Source organism: Sarcophilus harrisii, chromosome 5 (assembly GCF_902635505.1).
Source record: "Sarcophilus harrisii chromosome 5, mSarHar1.11, whole genome shotgun sequence".
Taxonomy (NCBI): domain Eukaryota; kingdom Metazoa; phylum Chordata; class Mammalia; order Dasyuromorphia; family Dasyuridae; genus Sarcophilus; species Sarcophilus harrisii.
In genome coordinates this window covers 254750718-254771984 of record NC_045430.1, presented here as the reverse complement: position 1 = coordinate 254771984, position 21267 = coordinate 254750718, and the positions used below count along the sequence as shown (strand labels likewise).

At 34.7% G+C, this 21267-nt stretch overlaps 1 protein-coding gene across 7 annotated transcripts in view; it reads left to right on the top strand.

Annotated features, from left to right (window-relative positions):
* The window catches only part of TBC1D5 (TBC1 domain family member 5), a 571191-nt gene that overhangs the window by 324738 nt on the left and 225186 nt on the right, over positions 1 to 21267 (top strand). For all 7 annotated transcript variants that reach the window (XM_031940325.1, XM_031940321.1, XM_031940324.1 and 4 more), the window contains one exon: positions 19729 to 19837. In XM_031940325.1, coding sequence (XP_031796185.1) covers positions 19729 to 19837 — 109 coding nt within the window. The remainder of the gene's footprint in view (positions 1 to 19728; positions 19838 to 21267) is intronic.

The window sequence follows — 21267 nt, the reverse complement described above, 5'->3', positions numbered from 1 at the left end:
TGCTACATACACTCAGTGGGGAACTCCAGAGAGAAGCAGGAATAAAGGATGTCTTCCAGCAGAACTTCGATAGCTGGTCAGAGTGGCAGGAAGGGCCAGAGTTTTTCATGGCTATCCTTTTGATAGTGAAAAAAAGCCAAAAAAGTCTTCAGTGTCTGGATAACCCCTATGGTGAATGTGTGGGCAAATGTGGATTAAAATCCCATGGTAGGCAGGCCTGGAAGAGCTGCCATCTTTATCATCGGAGAGTATTTTTGAATCATTGACATCCTCGGGAGCTTGAGAGTATAATTTACACACTAGCTACACACTGAAACCAGTGTTCACATTTACCATGATGTACCTTGGAGATTCGCCATAATCCTAATGAATTTAAGCTGCTTCAATGCATTTCCACATAGATCTACTTTATCAGTCAACGATTAAACATTTATTAAGTACCTCCTATGTGCTATGCACTCTGTTAAACTGAAGAAAATAATGATTTAGAATTCAGTTATGGGGAGCTCCTACTGCCAGTGTTGAAATTGAGCAAAAAGGGAAAAGTATGGGAGAAAAACCATCCAAGTGGTTGTGAAAAGTTTTTTTCATTTAGCAATACCTCTCCTGTTAGAAACATAATGTTTTATCAAATTAAGATTTAGTATCTAAACATTGAATATTCAAGGAATTTAATGTGTTATTATAAAATAATCTAAATCTAAAGAAGTTTGATGGATTCTATTGTATTCAGGACAGTGTACTCTCTTCTTAGCTTAGTGGCTGATTGAATTAATCCTTTATCTCTCTTTAGGCTCTGATGTTCTTCAGATGTTTATATAAATAGTACTTTAGTCCAAATAGTGAAATATTTTAGGAATATGATTTTCTTGAGAAAATAATTTTCAGAATGAGAAAACATATGGAAAAAATTATCTCAAAGATTGTTATTATTTGAAAAAACTGAAATTGGCCACTGAATTGGTAGGTAAATAATTAACTAATTTGGTTATTGGATTTGTTGTTTGCTAGCATTAAAATCATGGTATTCAATCATCTTGTCTTTCTCATTTGTTTCTGCACTTTAAAAAAAAATCACAATCATTGTAGTTAAATCTACTTTTATAAAATACTAAACACCTTAGCTTGCCCTCAATAGTATCCTAAATGCCTAGAACTTGCATGAAAGCAGTTAACACCCTATAACTATTTATGGGAGGGGATAGGGAATTCAAGTCAACCTGCATTTAGTAAGTTCTTTTTATGCCCAAAACACAAATGAAATAGTTCCTGCCTACCTGATACCACAGGTAATATGCACAAGTCAATACAAAGTAAGTAAAGAGGAACATAATTTTAGGTATGGTTAGAGGTTACTGGAGTTCAGGCCCCTTGTTTTAGAGATGAAGAAATTGAGACCCAGAGAGATGAAGTAATTGTAAGATTATATAGAACCAAATGTCAGAACTGGGCTTTGAACTCAGGTCTTCAGACTCCAAATCCATCCCCTTTTCTTTTAGACCTCATGTAAGATCTGTCACCTGCTCTATGCTCCTAGGAAATGAAAGAAAGCAAAAAAAAAAAAAGAAAATGAAAGGAAGAAGTCAAATGTGGTAAATTGTTGATACCTGACAGGCTACTTAGACTAGAGTGAAGAGGGAAATAAATTTTAAAATGTATGAGCCAGATTGTGGAAAGTTTTAAGTGCCAGAATGAAGATTTTACTTTTTTTTTTTTTTTTCCTTAGAAGGAGCCATTGGATAATTTTGAACTAGAGAGAATGACTTAACAGTATCTATTTGACCAAGGGCATTTTTGCAGCTATGTTGAGAATGGATTATTGAGGCAAAAAAACGAGGAGTAGGAAAATAAAACTGGAGACTATTGGATAGAACTGTGTAGAAAAAAGATGTAACCACATGGTTAATTTAATTTTCCAAAAATCATTTTGGTTATTCTCTTTGGGCTGGGGGAGATGATCCATCTTTTTCTGTAACATTCCTTTTTTGTGGATTAATATGGTGATTTACTTAAGGTTTTACAGATTTATTAGAAATGCTACAGTCACTACCTCCTAAGAGAAGGAAGTGTACTTTTTCTTAAGAAGCTGCAAGGAATCTTAATGGTTCATATGGGATAGCTTCCTCATTTTAGAGATTAAGAAACAAGCAACAGAATACCGAGATAGTAGATGGTTAATTGAACTGGACTAAAAGCTGAGTCTCAAACCCATCTCCCAGGTTTTAAGCCCAGGCTTCTTTCTGTTTACTCTGCTTGCTCCCCTTCATCCAAGGCACTCAGCAGAACTGATTGCAGTAATAGTCCCAAGTAAAAGTGGACAAATAAAGTAAATATTATAAATAACAATAAATCAAATTAAAATGGCTAAATAAAAATAGCTTAAAGGCAGTTTTTCTCTTAATATCTATCTTCTGTTTAAAAAAAAAGTGAAACATTTGGAAAAACCTATTTTCATGTTTAGACAAAATATTTCTTACTCTGTTCTATCTCCTGGATATTTAGCACTGCCTTGCACATAGTAGGCACTCGATAAATATTTGCAGAAATATTTGACTGAATGAATATTCATATCTGTTTATTTATGTAGTCAGCAAACTGCTTTATTCCAAAGGCTGTGTAAATGTTTGCCTGTGTAAAGATAAGCTTAAGTTTGAAACATTAGAATGATCAACTATCCATATTTGAAAACCTTCCCTTATATGCAATTTTTTCTTTATCATGTATTCCCAATTGAAATAACATGCTGTTGCTCCCATGAGTCATCAACTATAATTTTTATCAGTTTCCTCTGATTTATAGTAATTTTTAAGTTTAAAAATGCTGGGGAAATAGATAAAAGTAAATATTTGTTTAATAATGAGAAAGATCATGATTATGTCTTTTATTTAAAGAAAATACAGATCATATAAAATAAGAGAATAAAATATTATAGACATTTTATTGATCCTTAAAATGGCTTTAGTTCTCTTCTGTAGTGATAGTTTTACTTTAGGGTAATATTTAAGCTTCTTGGTTTGCATTTTAATGTATTCCTTTTAAAACTTAAATATGTAAAGTAACGCTATACAACGATGATAAAAATTAAAAGAATCATATTTGATGAGTAAAATTTGTATTCTTTAACATTTCTTTGTTCTTGTTTCTGTTTAACAACACTCTTAGAAAGAGAAGGAAAATGACCTTCCTTACTACACTCAAAATTAGTAAATCATTCTTTTCCCTACTTCTCTAAATAATAAAACTTTAAGGTACTTTTATTATAAGCTAGGAGAAGGAAAAATGTTTTAAGCTTCAGTGATTTACTTAGGATAATGACTAATAAAAATGTTTGCATATAAATATATATATATATATATATATATATATATATATATATATATATATATAAATGCACATATTCCTATGTCTTCTACAACCTCAAAAAAAAAAAAAGAAAATTCTCCCTTTATCCTCCTATCTGTTCTATTTAGCCCATAGAGCTCTTCTGCCCATTATGAAGACCATCTACAAGAGCTGCCCCAACTTCTGCTTCTTGCTACCCTTTTAACTCTACAATCTGGCTTCCAACTTCATCATTCCGTGGAAACTATATTCTCTCCAAACTTCAGTGGTCTTTTAATTGCTAAATCTAGTGACCTTGTCTGTATCTTCATCTTTCACTTTGATCAGTGAGTCTAATATCCAAATCTTTTCTCTCTCCCGACCTCCACAATTACATTTCCAACATGCTGTCAGACGTCTCAAACTGGATGTCCAGTAGACTTCTTCAGCTTAATGTGTTCAAAAAGAACTCACTGTCTTTTCCTTCAAAATCATCCCCTTCCCAAACTTGAAATATTGTTGAGAACATTGCCCTCCTAGTTCCCCTGGCTTTTGACCTTAGGTTGTGTCCCCTCCTGTGTCCAACTCACTCCCAAAGCTAATTTCATCTTTATAACCTTTGCAGAAGCTGCTGGTTGATCTTCCTGCCTCAAGTCTTTCTCTATGTCAGTCCTTCCACTCAGCTTTTAAAAGGGATCTTCATAAAGAACAGGTCTACTCATGTGGCCTTTTTACTGAATAAACTCCATTGAAACTCTATCATTTCCAGGATCAAATAGAACATCCTTTTGTTTTCATTCAAAGTCCTTCATAATCTTCCCCACCTCTCAATCTTTCAATATTCTCTTCTTCTTCCCCTCCCACCATGTACCCATTTTATAAACCATTGATACAGTGTGCCTTACTGTTCCACTAACAAGACATTCCCAATTCCAGATATTTTACCTGATAAAGCTGGTCTTTTATTAAAGATCTTAAGTGAGGGTAACTCACTATCTCTGGAGACAGCTCATTCCACTCAGGGTTAGTTCCAGTTGTTAGGAAGTTTGTCTATAGAGAGAGTAATTGCTGTTGCAATTTAGACCCTTTACTGCTAGTTCTGCCTTTTGCCCTAGAAACTTATCCCAGTTTGAATTTCACAGACACAGTCTAAATGTTATACTTTATTTTTAGTTCCAAAGATGTTTTGAGTAACAGACTCATGGTCATTGGCAAGATTTGAGAAATCACTCATTTTTCAATAAATGGATTCATGAATAAATTTTCAGAATATGAATAGCTGTTAAATGATATATAAATTGAAGGGACATTGAGATATTGGATTCACTATAGTAGAATTCACTTATCTCTATAAGGCTGTGACGCAAACAGTTGAACAGTTCATGTTTTCCCTTTATTATATCTTTGGAGAAGCTTGCAGACATTGTGGCTTGTACTCTTATTTCCTGTCTTCATTCCTGTATTCTATCTTCTGCCCACCTACTGTCCACTGGCTTTGAATCTTATCCTGTTATATACTGAAAATGAACTTATTTTTCATAGCACAGTCTAGGGAAGTAAGTGGAATGTCTCTCTCTTTTTAATTAAAGCTTTTTATTTTTCAAAACATGTGCATGGACAATTCTTCAACATTAGCCTTTGTAAGACTCTGTATTCCAATTTTCCTCCCCTTCCTCTCCTGCCCTCCCCTAGATGGCAAATAGTCCAACATATGTTAAACATGGTAAAAATATATGTTAAATCCAATATATGTATATGTATTTATACAATTATCATGCCATACACAAAAAAGAGAGAAAGAGAAAGAGACGTGAGAGAGAGAGAGGGAGAAGCAAAATAAAATGCAAGCAAACAACAGAAATAGTGAGAATGCTATGTTGTGAACCATACTCAGTTCCCATAGTCCTCTCTCTGGGTGTTGATGGTTTTCTTCATCATTGAACAAGTGGAACTGGTTTGAATCCTCTCATTGTTGAAGAGAGCCACGTCCATCAGAATTGATCACTCCATGATCTTCTTGTTGCCATGTATAATGATCTCTTGATTCTTCTCACTTCACTTAACACCAGATCATCTAAATCTCTCCAGGCCTCTCTGAAATCATCCTGCTGATCATTTGTTACAGAATAATAATATTCCATAACATTCATATGTCATAACTTCTTCATTCAACCGAGGAACATCCACCATTTCCAGTTTCTTGCCACTACAAAAAGGGCTGCTACAAACATCTCTGTACATGTTTCACTCCTTTAAGATCTCTTTGGGATATAAGCCCAGTAGAAACACGCTGGATCAAAGGGTATGCCCAGTTTGATAATTTTTTGAGTATAGTTCCAAATTGCTCTCCAGAATGGCTGGATCCATTCACAGTTCCCCCAACAATGTATCAATGTCCTAGTTTTCACACATCTCTTCCAAAATTCGTCATTATTTTTTCCTGCCATCTTAGCCAATTTCCTGCCATCTTAGCCTTAGAAGTAGAGGTGTGTAGTAGTATCTCAGAATTGTCCTAATGTGCATTTCTCTGATCTATAGTGATTTAGAGCTTCTTCATCTGAAAATTTTCTGTTCATATCCTTTGACCATTTGTCAATTGGAGAATGGCTTGATTTCTTATAAATTAGAGTTAGAGAAGTGAGGTCTTTATCATTTTGGAAATGAGGTCTTTATCAGAACCTTTGACTGTAAAAATGTTTTCCCAGTTTATTGGTTCCCTTCTACTCTTGTCTTGTACTCATTAGTTTTGTTTGTACAAAAACTTTTCAATTTGATATAATTGAAATTTTCTATTTTGTGATCAATAATGATCTCTAGTTCTTCTTTTGTTACAAATTCCTTCCTCCTCCACAGATCTGAGGGGTAAACGATCCTATATTTTTCTAATTTGTTTGTAATATCATTCTTTATGTCTAGATCATGAACCCATTTGGACCTTATCTTGATATATGATCTTGATATATGGTGTTAGGTGGGTAGAGTGTCTCTTAAGAGAAGCAGCAGCAATAGATCTATTTCTGTCATCCTGTCACCTGTTAGATGACTGACTCTTGTTTTTCCTCAAAACTCCTTAAAGTTATTTAGCTCTTAAGGAGCCCAAGAATTTTCACTCCTTTCTTTACACACCTATTGTTCTTTTCCAAATAATCTGTTTAAGTCTGGTTTGCTTTGTTGGAATGCTTCAAATACTTTTTTTTTTTTTTAAATTGAATCCTCATCTTTTTTCATTGATTTGACTCAGTTTTGCAAAGCTTATCATTCTGGATTATATCTTGAGCGTGTTTGCTCTTCGAAATACATTATTCTACCCCTTTTACAATTTTTGGTGAGGACAGAATGAGGAAATATATTTCCTTTCCTTTATATTTGAGTGTCTGTCTCATAGTTGCTTACCAAATTTGTCTTAGAGTTTACAGCATAAGTTTAACAGACAGGCAATAAAATAAATAATGGAACAAAATTTCCTGAAGAAATTAGAGTTATAAGGGCTGATATCTTCTAAATGGAACTGCTTTAAAAAAAAAAAAAAAAACATATTTCTCAATGCTAAGTAAAGTTTTACAAAAATTGATGTCAGAATATAGAAATAAGTGCAAATAATTGTAAAAGGCCAAAATAATAATTTTTTATCTAAGATACTAAAAATAGTAATCAGTTCAGGGAGTTCAAACAAAGTTTCTGATCTAAATGGAAACTTAGTATTAAAATCCTAAATAATGTGTGAATTAAAAAATTATATAGAAACAATTAATGATTATGTGGAAGAAATGAATAATAAAACAATATTTCTGAGATGAAACCAAAATTTCTAAGTTACAGCTAAAAATTCCTCAGTGGTAGAATTCTAATCCTATAATATGCAACTGATCTCTCATATTAAGTAGAAGTATATTTCAGTAGTTAAAAGGGGAAAAAAAAAGCTTTAATAGTAGTTTTGAGAATTTGAGAGTTTTCATGACATTCTTAGGTAGTAGTATTGAAATATCACTACCATCTAGTAAATGAGAAAATGATCAATCAGCTATCAATGTAGCAATTGCCTTAGATAGTGAACCAGAAAATAATTTAAAGGTGGTATAATTTAGCATAAAGACCACTGGGATTTGAGTCCTAGCTCTGCCACTTTGATTAATCATGTATTCTTGGGGAAATTATCTGATAGCTCTGTTCCTCAGTTTTTCCATCTATAAAAGGGAAACAGTATTTATACTGTCTACCTCATAGGGTTGGTAAAAGGTTTAAATGAGATAATGCATATTAAACAATCATTTTATAATCAGAATCACAGAAATTATAGTTTAAAAGAGGCTTTGGAGATCATATAGTCAAGTCTATACATGAAAGGAATTCATACTGTGATATACCTATATTTCCTTGTATTCCTTGCAGCACTAATTTTTTATGTCACAAATAGAATTTTTTATTATAGTGGTATTATTTCACTAACATGTGAAGTAAATTACATATGTATAAAATATGATACATGTGACAATTGTTGATTAATTTGTCATTGTCAATTTCTGAAGGACAGGTTGCTATTGATTTGCTGCAGAGGTCTATACCCTTATACAGTTTGTCCCGGTTCAGTCATTTTTATCAGTGGTGTATATTAATATGTAGATGACATACCTATCATATTGACAGATGAAATAAAATTGAGAGGAATACCTAATTATAGAATTATAGATTATAGAATTAGGAGTCAGATTTGACAAGCTAAAGGGATAGCCTGCAGCTACCTAGATAAATTTCATAAAAATGAAATGAAAGTTCTAAGCTCAGATTGCAAATAATAAAAATACAACTATTGGATGGAGAAGTGACCAGATAGTGGTGAATGGGAACATCTGGAAATAAACTAAATTGACAAGAATCTTCTAACAGTATATACTCTTAAGTTTCAATGATTGTTCCCAGGGCAGGGAGGTACTCTGCATCCATCCGACCACATGTAGAATAATAATGGGAGTGTGTCCAAAAAAAAGTCATCCAAAAAGGTCAAGGTTCTAGAACCCTTGCTTTACAAAGATTTTGTGGATAGCAATTCTGAATTTTTGGGGTAACCTGGTCCTAGCATAATTTTAATAATTTACATATTTAATTATATATGTGATATACATGTAGCATCATATACAACACATTATATATGTGATATACATGTAGCATCATATATAACACATTAATTTTTAAAAATAGCCTATATATACACATAAATGAGTGTTGGGCTATTTGTGAATCTCCCTCCTTCCCCCCATTGAAATCCCCATTTTGTGGAACATTATTTTCAGTGATGTTTTCCTTGGGAAATAAAAAAAAGCATAATTAAAAGGAAATATGATCAGTAAGTATTTGAAAGGCTACCATATGAGAATGGATTGAACGTGATTTTATATGTTGCCCCAGAGGGCTTAAGTAGGATTTAGAAGTATGAAAATTCACTTAATCATTAAATGTTTATGATTTAGGCAAATTGCTGATGTGCCCCTAACAGGAGACTGCCCTGTCACCAGAAAGACAAGGCACTGGGATAGTCTAATAATTGAAAGCAGGAATGAATAATCAGAGGTGTGGATCCAGCAAACTTATGCAAACAAGTGCAGGAGGAGGGGGCACTGCCTGACTCTGGGGAAGCGAAGCATTAGCACAGCAGACCTGTCCAGCTTATCCGCAACCCAGAGGGGAGGTAGAGCATCATGGGGGAGAGGAACTGCGGGTGGAAAGTATGGCGGGCTGACCTGTGTAGGTGGGAGGGGGGGAAGGAGCAAAGACTAGTGGGACGTGACTGGCCAGGCAGGAGAAGGCCAGCTTGTTAAGGGCTTTAAGACCTAGAGAAGACTTGCTCCTGGTCATCAGAGAGAACCACCAGAGCTTGTGGAGTTGGGGAAGCAGTGTTACAGTGGGGTGTGGGCACCTGCATGGAGGGCTTGGAAGAGTGGGGGGAGGTCCGTGGCAGGGTCACCATTTAAAAGACTGGGGTATTAGGCGGGACAGGAGATAACGAGGGCCTGGACTTTTTTGGTCTTGAGAAGCACGCATCCTGAGTCTTCCAGTGGGGTGAATGAAGGTGGGCATTGAAGGGTGACCTTGAGACGGCAGGGCCAGGAAGTCCACGGGCAGAGAGATGGGGGCAAGTTGTGTTTACCTGCTGTCCACGGGGCTTCTGCAGCATTTGGCGGTATTGGTCAGGCGTTCCCCCTTCCCACTTCTCATGACTGCCCCCCCTTAGTTCTCTTCTTGGATAGGACCGTCTCCTGCATCTTCTTTGTGGGATCTTCCTAGGTGTGGGTCCCATGGGTTATGTGTCCTCCCTGGCTCTGTCTGGGATCCTTTTCTCTTTTTATTCCCTCTTCTCTATGGTCAGCTCATCGTCTCTGGACAAATCAGACAGGACTGTCTATTGGGCAGAGATTCAGCCTGAGCCAAAGGAGCACTTCACAGGGTTCCCATCACGCCGCGGCCTGCTGCCTTGGAGAGTCCAGGAAGGTCCTTTGGCCTGGCCAGGTGCTTGCCAAAAAGGATGGATGCTCTCCTGCCTTGTTGGAGAGCCTCCTTCTGCAGAAGTTCCCTGTAGCAATGAAGTCATAGGTGTAGCCTTTATCCCTAGTCCTGTGGGGATTCTTGTGGGATCTTTATATTCAGCTTGGAGCTGCTGAGTGGCCCAGTGGGTGTAGCACCAGGCCTGAAGTCAGGGGGACCTGAGTTCAAAACCAGCCTCAGACATTTCCCAACTGGGTGACCTTGTGTGAGCCTCACGAACCTCAGTTTGCTCATCTGTACAGTGATATGGGGAAGGAAGTGATGAACCACTCCAAGATCTTTGCCACAAAAACCCCAAAAGGGGTCACAAAGTAGTGGGCACAACTGAAAATGACTGAACAACAACAAATAAAAATAAGAGATTATGACAGGCACACTGTCTTCCTAGTCCCTCTTCTTATTCTTTTTCCCTTCCCCTTAGGTTGGGTTAGTTTTTTGTGAGTTTTTTCATTTTTTTTTTAACCTGTAAAAGACAGTAGAAACCATCTCCATCTCTAGACCTTGGTTGATCTAGGAGATCTGTGTTTCTGTTAGTACAGCTTCCTTGGCCTCTGGCCATATTGATTTGGCTTCTGGAAACCTAACCCTATGAATATGCCCACCCACTAGTCGTTGTGGGTATTTAGGGAGACTGTAAATAATGATGGGGGAGTTTTGAGATCTCAGTAAAAATCTGTTTTTAAAAAATGAAAGGGATATTATCAGATATCCAGAAAGAAAATAGTTTACTAATGAGGTCTATAGTCAGATTGAAGATGGTTTAGAAGAGAATTATAGGAAAAGAAGTAAAAATGTAAGCATGGAGTAAACAGCTGTTTATCAATAATGAGAGTTGATACATAAGATGATTGTAAGGTATAGGAGATATCTTCAAATCTGAATTTAAACTTATGATTTTAAAATGGAAAGGCCCAATTGTATATAATAAATACTCCTTTGATTTTCTATCATACCCATTCAGACTTCTATAACAAAAAAGTTTCATAATATATTTTAATTTCTCAATTCTATTCCTTGAAAGCCACCCCATTATATATGGTAACCCCAAGATCAAGTGCCCTATTTCTGGATCAGGTAGCTTACTTGTCTTGTAAATGACTTTTCCAAATGCACCATCAAACCATTGAATTAAATTTGATTCAGTTCTTTATCTAATGTTTAACTTTCTTCTACTGGCCTTTCTCCCTTTAACAACAATGAGCAAGCCACATTGCTTTCTTAATTTTATGTTTTATGTATGAGAATTTGTTTTGTTTTAAAATAGAAGCTCCATGAAGAACTAGTAATACTTATTTTCTGTACTATTTTTACAATTTGATAGCTTTTAATATCAGTTGTACTGCCACTTATTTTGTTCACTCACTTTCCAGTTTAAAAAAAAAAACAAAAACACGGGGTTTTACTTTGTAGCCTCCATATGATTTGTCCTGTGTTGTATATTTTGTCTGCCATTTTATAAACATTTGTTAAGTAAGTGAATTAATAATTTGAGAAATGTTGTTTGATTATTTTCAGATGTATCTAGTAACTATGACAACACAGTTGTGCTTAGTAGGGGTCCTTGGAAGACCTGCCATAATGAAAAGATAAAAGTGACTTTTAATTGGCATATTACTTGTTGGTATATAAATGGGTACTTCTAAAGCACTTGAAGGTGCTTGAAAACAGTTTGTTTTCTTAAATACTGTAAACATTCCTCCTTGAAATCTTGTTTACACTATTAATTTGCTTAGCAAACTGCTTCTTTATCTTAGGATACAATGTAAACTTTCATCTAGACTAGTTTATTCAAATGAATGGGGTCTCTATTTAGGGGATTTTATAGTTATAGAGGAATAGGTGCAATAATTGGGAGAAGTCTTTGAAAATTCAATTATACTTGGTTTTTTGTTTTTACTGTACCAAAGTCTCAGCTAATTCTGAGAAACAACATGTACTCCATACTGCACATTAAAATGTTTATTTAAAGAACTAAAAATAAATTGAGATTGATAGGTTTTTCCCTTAATTTTTCCCAGTTTATAATTTAACCCCCCCCTTTGTTATTAACAGTACAGAGCCATTTATGCAGTAATTTCATTTTTAAAATATTTTTAGAACCTTATTTTTATGTTACCTCTTTGATTTCATACAAATATGATTGTTGAATCGTGATATTCCATTTTAATACTATATACAGATGCTTATTTATCTTGGTCTTGAGAGAATGACAAATTAGAAAATGAGAGTTATCATGGAAAGATAATACCATGCCAACTCTTTGTTTCTCTGTGACTGTTGGCATGAATTTTTAAAAGAAAGTAATTTAAAATTAAGTTCAAAATTGGTTAAAATATCACCCTAAATTAATTTTAATAATTTAAATAAGTTTAATAAACATACCCCAATATGTTCATTATTGCTTTTGCTCTGTTGTGAATTCCTTGTTTGAGGCCTATTTTCCACCAGTTACATTAAGTCATTCACCAATAGACTTATGTATAAATTGTACAGTCTTTATTTTCATGTTGGTACGAGTAATGTACTATGAGGTTTCTTTATCGGGAAAGAAAATCTTTAAATAAAAGTAAGTTGTTTTTTTTTTTTAAATTCCTGATACTGAAAACAGAAAAGCCATGTACAGTTCCTAATTGCCTTTTAGAGACTGAGTTCCCTCATTACCTGTGATTTAAGCTAAAAATGAGGTAATTATAGATAACATCAGTGTTTATCTAGTTGCTTCTGGCACCTGCAGTCAGTCCTAATGTTGAAGATTTCCCCATATCTAGCACCATGCTTTAACCGTCAGATGCTGACATGCCTAATTCATATATCTCTTATATTTCCATTGATTTTCATCTAGTATACTTTCGATTTTAACATTCATTTTCCAAAAGTATTACATTTTTAGAAAGTATAAGTGCTATATTCTTTTCTGAAAATTAATAGGTCATTTCATAAAAGTTTCATGTGCCTAATAAACTAATCATTTTTTCTATTCATAAATTTCTAAAACTAATATTAATTTTAAATAATTCTTTCTCTTCTCCCCCTTATACTCAGTAATAGTACTAATACTATCAGTAATTTCTTATACCTTTTTCATATACTAAATTGTTTTTAAAACTGCATAAATCCCCTGCGTGAATTCAGGTTCTCTAAGCACATGATATTCATATGATACTCATTCCTCATTTGATATTCCAAAAGTTTTCTCCCAACTTGTAAACCCCAGTTAAAACTTACCTCCATAAATTTACATCTAATCTATGTACATTTCTCAGAATCACTGAATACAAGTTGGAAAACACCTCAGAGACTCTGTTGTCCAAACTAGACAATAACAAAAATCCATCCTACACCATACCTAACAAGTGGTCATCTAGCTTTTGCTTAGAGCTTCCAAAATTTGAGAATGTTAGTGTTGAGGTGCAAATGATGAAGGGCGAGAATTGGAGTGGGAGATCCCCTCTGGGTGAAAGAATTTGCAAACCCAAAATCTGTGTGGCAAAAAGGGGGTTTTATTGTTCAGTAAGAGGGAAGCTTTCTTAGCCAGCAAAACTCCTGATTAGGAATTTGGTAGGGATGGATTAACAAAATCTTGATTATGTGGGATGAATCTTGGTCTGGGGCTGGGAGCTGTCTGGGATACTCTATAGGGGAGCCTCAGACAGAGATCTCCAATTGAATAAAATCACTTAACTGGGAGTTTGCAGGCTTTTCCCAGGGTCTGGGAGCCCCCCAAAAGATCTCAGTTTATGTCATTAGCACTATAGCACTATTTTCAGCAGTCATGTTACACATGGCTGCAACCATAGAGTACCATGTTCATAATGGATCAAAGTTACCTATCTTCCAAGGGTTAATGGAAAAGTCAGTTTATAGAGTCAGTGAGTATTTTTTAAGAAATGGGGAGTGAGAAGGAGGCTGGCCATGTTTCAAGACTGAGAAACAAAAGATACGAACTTAAGTTCTACATTGATAACTCTAAAAAAAGTCCTCCCATCTTTTGGATCATCTACAGAAGATTTGTGGCAAAATGTGAACAAGAGCTGCACAAAATGAAAATGTCTGGTGACATTGTATTTCTGAATTATAATTATGCTCATGGCATCATGCACCACTCAGAGCATAGGTGGCTTCCCCCTTGGATGCTCTTTCTTTATCCATATCTAACCAGTTGTTCAGTCTTATGAATTCTATTTTTATCGTCTCTTTTGTCATCTGACCCCTTCTCTCTCACATGCGTGATCACTACCATCCATAGAGTATTATAATAGTCTCCAAACATCTGGATTGTAGTGTCAAATTTTTAACCTATCACCCATATGGCTATTAAATCATCTTTCTGGGATAAGTTGATCATATCACACTACTGTTCGAGAAGTTTCAGCAGCTCCCTATTTCTTAGATAAAATAAAACTTCCTACATTTGTAATTTAAAGCCCTTTATAATCTGGTTACTGTCTTTTTCCAGGCTTATTTTATATTATGTTCCTTCAGTTCTGTGTTCTAAATTCTGTGTTCATAGTGACCTTCATGGTCTTTCTTTTTTAAAATTTCAATAGAATCTTATTTTTTCAGTTACATGTCAAGATAGTTTTGAATATTCATTTTTGTAAGCTTTTGAGTTCCAATTTTTTTCTCTCTTCCTTACCTCTCCCCAAGATAGCAAACAATCTGATTATATATGCACAATCATTTTAAACATATTTCTATATTAGTCATGTTGGGAAAGAAAAACAGAACAAAAGGGAAAAGCCATGAAAAGAAAAGCAAACAAAAAAAGCTGGAAAATAGTATGCTTCAATCTTTATTTCAGTCTCCATAGTTCTTTCTCTGTATATGGATGACATTTTCTATCACAAGTCTATTAGAATTGTCTTGGCTCTATCATACTTGATCACCGCATAATCTTGTTGTTACTGTGTATAAAGTTCTCTTGGTTCTGCTCAATTTATTCAGCATCAGTTCCTATAAGTATTTCCAGGCTTTTCTGAATCAGCCTGTTTTATCACTTTTTATAGAACAATAATATTCTAACCTACATATATCATAATTTATTTAGCTGTTCCCCAGCTGATGGGCATTCACTCAGTTTCCAGTTCCTTGACTCTATAAAAAAGAGCTGCTACAAACATTTTTGTACATGTGGGTCATTTTTCCCTCTTAATGATCGCTTTGGGATACAGACCCAGTAGAGACACTGCTGGATCGAAGGGTACTCCGTGGTCTGTCTTAAACTCGATAGTCCATCTCCCATCTCCATGATGTTTCATAGGCTTGAAATGTATTCCTTCCTAAGTTCAAATACTATCTCCCAAAGGAAGTCTTTCTCTGATATGCCTGGTTTATTGTCTCTCCCTCCCCAACAAATCAAATATATACTTAAAATTGTAGTTCCAGAGTTTAAAGAAAAAGTTTAATATAGCCCTCTCATTTTTCAGATGAAAAACACAGCTTAAAAAAAAAAAAAAAAAAGACCTTCCATTAATTGATTCACTCAGGGTCATACAAATTTCAAATGGATGAGCCCAAATTTAAAGTCAGTTCATCTTGATACTTCTTGTTTACCTAGCTTTATCTTCCCACTAGAATGTAAATTGCTTGAAAATAGGGACAGTTTTTCATGTTGTTTTTCATTCCTAAGAACTAGCAGAGTACCTAAAATATTATATAATGATTAATTGAATTGAGGGTTGTGAGGGTTGACAGATGGACAGTTCATGTGCTTGCTTGGTCAGAGACTTTAGCCTGAAAGGCCATATGATGAATAGGAAAGTATGCTGGATATGTAACCCTAGAGTGTTCAAATATTGACTGCCCCACTTTGTACTTGTGTGACTTGGGAAACATCTCTTAACTTCTCTTATCTGTTACCAGAGAACTGGATCCATCTATCCTGTGAGCTACAAAAATAAGGAATGAATCTGATACTATGTTCCGTACTTATGGTGAAACAGACAAAAGATTGGCCTCCCCTCCCCTTCCTCAGTTAGGTCAAAGGGCCTTGGGTTTGCAGAGAATCTAGTTTGCTCAACTAGATTAAGGGAAGTGTTTTGCTCTACGAAGTGCTTGCTCAACAATGCCCCAGAAGTGTTTATTCCATAGGAATGCTTGCCTAACAATATTCGATAACCCTGATCTATTCCAATAATCTGTGTCAAACATCTGCCATTGTGTATTCTCCTTACATCCTGTAAGTCCCCTATTTTTCCCCCTGTAAGTGGAAAGTCGAGTCACCGTTTAACGTCAAATGTAACACTAAACCTGAACAAGAATGCTTCTAAACCTGTCCCTACTTCTGTTTGGGACGGAACTCTAGCAGAGGTCCATTCTGACCCGGTAATAAACGCTCTCAAAATTACAAACCCCTTGGCTGTCTTGAATTTTATTGCCTGGGCTATTTCAATGGTGTAATGTGAAAAAGAGTAAGAAGGTGTAGGTAGGTTGTGATCAGAATCATAATAGAGATCACCTCCATCAGAAATATTAAGTAAGTGCTCTCTTTAGAGGCCTGTCCCCTCTGCAGGATCCCAGCAGTTAGAGGTCAGTGTGGGGATAACCAAGTGAATTTGGGACCTTCTAAATGAGTATGGTTGAGGTTGCTGTCAGTGAATGGTGTGGCACTACATCAGATATATATATATATATATATATGTCTGTAAGGCTGGGCAGAGAGAAGATTAGAGAAAAGAGCACTGACTCCTGGAATTGGATGAACAGTCCTGGCCTTTAACTTCCCTGCTCCTCAATTTAGATGCCTCCTCTGTTGGGTGATGGACTTGTACCTGATGGATTCCAAGGTCTTTTCCATGTCCTGAAGTCAAAATACCATGACCTCAAACATGTATTTGTGTGTATGACATGGTTGTAGTAGATGGCTTACTTAATATCCACTTCAAAGGAAAACATTTTGTGGAGTTTTTTCATGTTGATATTAATTACCTACTTTAGGTTTTTACTTAGCTAAAATAATTTAGGGCCATAAAATAATGAATTTTTGAATTTTTATATAAATTTGCTTCACATGCCAGTTACTGCTCTTCTATATTGTTAACTATAGCCAAAGCAGAAGTTTTTACTTGAAGTGAAAAAGGACCAGTCTTTCTACAGATAAGAATCATGTAATGTGATGTTTGCTTGATCTTGAGACAATTTCTCAATTCTCACACTACAGTAAATCTTGCAAATGAGTTGTGCCTGAATTAATTTCTGTACCTTGGTTACTATGAATAATTTTGGATTTGAGAAGAGGTAGTAAATGTCAGCCCTTCCACTTTCATTTAATCCCCTAGTACTTTACAGTACTTTACACTTTTACTTTAATATCTTTGGTATCATAGAATCACAAGGTAGAAAGGGACATCAGAACCTCCTCCAAATATTCTGACAGTTGAACTTCATTGGCTAGCACTATGCTCTCCCTTTCCCCGTTATTTTTATTATTGAACTCCTTGATATATGTCTAAGAATAGAATTTCTGGGTCAAAGGATACTGATATTTTAGTTTTAACAGCTTAAACAATGACTATTTCTCCATAACTATTTCCACCTTTTCTTATTTGACCTTATTTGAAACATTCATATCCTTCATATAACTTAACAGTACTTTTGAGAACTTTATCCATAGCCTTTAATACTAAAGAATGGATTCTGATTTTATGTATTTCAATAAGTTATTTCTACTCTTGGAAATCAGATCCTTAAATATTTGATTTAAAGATATTTTCCCCAGTTGACTGCTTCTTTTTTTTTATCCTGGTCTATCTTAATTTTTTTTTTTAGTGCAAAACCTTTTCAATTTTATGTATTTGAAATTTTTGTTAAGCATTCACCCCTTAGCAATAGCTATGAAAGGTACCTCATCTAATTCTATTCTATTATTTTTTTCACCGTATGATTTCTGTGTTCAGTAGGATGCAGCTAGGCAATAAAATGGATAGTTTTGTTTCTGGAATCAGGAAGACCTGACTTCAAATCTGGTATCAGATACTTACTAATATGAACCTAAGTAAGTCACTTAATTGCTTCCTGCCTCGGTTTCCTTTGCAAAATTGGGATAATGAATAGTACCTACATCAAATAATTGTGAAGATTAAATGAGATAATAACTGTAAAGAACTTAGCACAGTATCTGACACATACTAGGTGATATATAAATATTATTATTACTTAACTTTTTAGGAGTGTAACTTGAGATAAATCACAACTTCCTCTTCTTCAATTTTGTCCACAAAATGCAATGTACAAATAAAATATATGTGAAAATACTTTGAAAACCAGAGAAAGCTATCCCCATTGGTTATTATGAGTTAGGCTTTACCACACACACACACACACACACACACAAAACAAACCTGAAGCCATAGAGACTGTGGTAGAAGTGTATTCACTTGAGCTGTCCCTCCAGAGAAAATTCATAAACCTCAGAAGGGAAATTAAATTCATCTTTTCTTTCATTATAATTCATTTTCTTTTTAAATCTATATGTTTTGTTTTATGCCTTTAGAAATATTACTCTGAGAAAGGGTCTTTGGGTTTCACCAGACTGGGCCAAGAGAAGGGGGAAGAACTTCTGGCCTGGCCTGGTATGGGGAACTTCTTGGTAAATGGTTTCTCTGGTAGAACCTTATTTGTGGGATGGGTTCTCCCTCCCTTTGTGTTCCTGAACCTGCCTCATTAACATTGACTTTTAAAATTGGATTAGAAAATCCTACTTGGTTTTTCATAAGACCTCTCAAAGCTTATAAGTATGCTTATTTTTTGTAATTATGAAATGATAAAAGGAGGCTAAGTTTATTTGGAATAGAGCCATAGACTCCAAGCCAATGACATTTTTATCTGCCTTATAAAAAATAAAAAGACACTTGCCATTATTTGCCATTTTTTCCTGAAGAAAAAGTCATGTCCTTTATCATTAAGACTTTACATTAGGATCATACTTTAAAAGTATCTTTTCAGTGTGACCTGTTTAGAACTCTTAAGACATTTTATAAAGTTTGACTCCATGAGCCATCAATAGGCAGATTTGAGCCTGGAAATTTAGTCAGTGGAAAACCCAGGAAATATAGGTCTAATTCCTTTATTCAAACTCAGTAAATGGTTTGGGACAATTAATTTCCAATTGTTTCCCAGTAGAGCAGATTTACTTGTATATTAATGAGGCACAGGTGTTAGGCCCCTGGTGCCTGCATGCCTGGGAGGCATATTTCGGTTGTTTATCTACTCAGCCATAGGTACTGCAAGGTACTCGAGCTTGCCTTTAACAGTTTATACAGTGAGGCTTTTTAATTTTTTGATGTTTTTTTAAATTTGCTAGCACCTGTTAAAATTTTAAAACTGATCATGTAGAAAGAAGTAGAAGAGATTTCAATAGTAAAGAGCACTAAAAGTTAAAGAAAGTAGTCTTCTATTCTGGTTAACTGCCCATCTTGACATTAAGGAAAAGAAAGGTTCATTTAAGCTGATATGTCATGTGAAAAACCCATACAGGCAGCGGCTATACTTTTTGTTGAACATTTCTGGAGCGGATATATCTTTGTCTATGGCTAAAACAGTAATATGTTCATATTAATATTCATTTTTCTTGTTTATTCACTGAACTGCAGTACCAACATTTTAGAGGAAATGGAATAGCCTCCATAGACATTATGAATTTCAGTAGCTGGCATAATTATAGCGATCTACATATTCATTAAATCCAGGAAAGAAATGTGTCCAAAAAGACAGCCATGCGTTCAGAAACATCACAAACTAAATACATGCCTTTTTAAAGTTTGCTGCTTTCTCCTGGTCAAAAAGGACTTGGTTTTCTCTGAACCAACACTCCCTTTCAAAGCTGTTAAGGTTTTAAAAATTTATTCCCCTGCCCTATTTTCTTTCATGTAGTAAAGAATGGGAAGAACTATTTGTAAACAACAATTACTTGGCAACTATACGGCTGAAGGGGATTAATGGGCAGCTGAGAAGCAGCAGGTTCCGCAGTGTTTGCTGGAAGGTAAGAAGAAAATATTTATTTACAGTTTGTGGTTGCAGTATATCAACACATTACCTGATGCACCGGAGAGATTACTGATGCAAAGAATCACCGAATTTTCCAAGAGACTTCCTCCCCCAATTTTTGCCATCCATTTTGTCTTTCATAGGACATTTGCTAATAAGATTGAAACACCTTAGTCTTCAGTAGCTGGCAATGGGAAAGACTCGTTCAAAATGAACATCTTTACCTGGGTTAGCATTGCCTTTGTAAAAAATAGACATTGCCTGTCGTTGTCCCCCCCCCCCGCCCCCTTTTTTTTAGCAGGAAAACTCATTTCTAAATTGTGTATAAATTTAGCAGAAAAACCAGTTTCTAAATTGTGTATAAATCTTTGACCTATATGTGTATGTAGACACACACCTCTGTTTAAAAAGAAAGGCATTCAATTAATCTCAAATTACTATAGAGCAAGGGTCTTCTTTATTTTTTTATTTTTTATCTAATGTTGGATTTCCCTTATAAATAATAACTGGGAAAGACTTCCACTTTGAATTACCAGAAACCTAAAGTGAGGAATTTATGCCAGTTTCCTTTGGAGGGAAAAGACCATTGGTTACCATTTTTACAGTAATAATCTGTAAGCTTTTTTTTGTCCTTGCTTTAAAATATTGCCCTTTTTTTTCTCTTCTTTCAGAGGAAACTGATGTGATGACTGAGTTCAAAAATGATTTTTAACTCTAGTTTTAAACCTTTTAACTGTATAGATTAAGCATATCAAGTTAAGTGGAAGTAAAGACTGGGAGAATCTCAAAATACATTATCCAATTTAAGTTTAATAATTTATAATTAATAATTAAAATACATTTTTCATCTATTCAAGGGAAGAGTAAAGAGAATTGCTGCCACAATACTTGAGCCCATTTGGGTTCATCCCTATTTCCTGTTGTTTAATTCTGAATAAAATCTTTCACTTGCTAAAAATAAATACAGGGTCAGATTTATCTTAATATTAGGTTAAAATAAATTAAATCAGATTTGTCTTTGTTGGAATACTTGTTATTTTCCACAATTGATTGCTGGTTATAAATTACATTTTTTGTTAAAAAAGGGAAAGACATAGTTTTTTTACAATTAGCTATTCTTGGACCTGGATTTTCTCTTTATCAGTTGCATGTATGTTTCAAGAGAAGAAAAATCATAATCAACACTTTGTTGCTTCCTTCTTCTTTTTCAGTAAAGACATAATGTGGTTGAACCTCAATACTGTTTTCTTGTAGCTTGGACAAATCTGATTCATTATATATTTTTTTCTTAATATGTGTTCTAAGGAAATGACCCCATTTAACGATTTTCCTTTTTTAATTTCATAACCTTCACTTATGTTATTTAAGTTTTTCATTTGTTATATTAATTTCTTTAAATATAGATTAGTAGTTGTTTTAAATAAA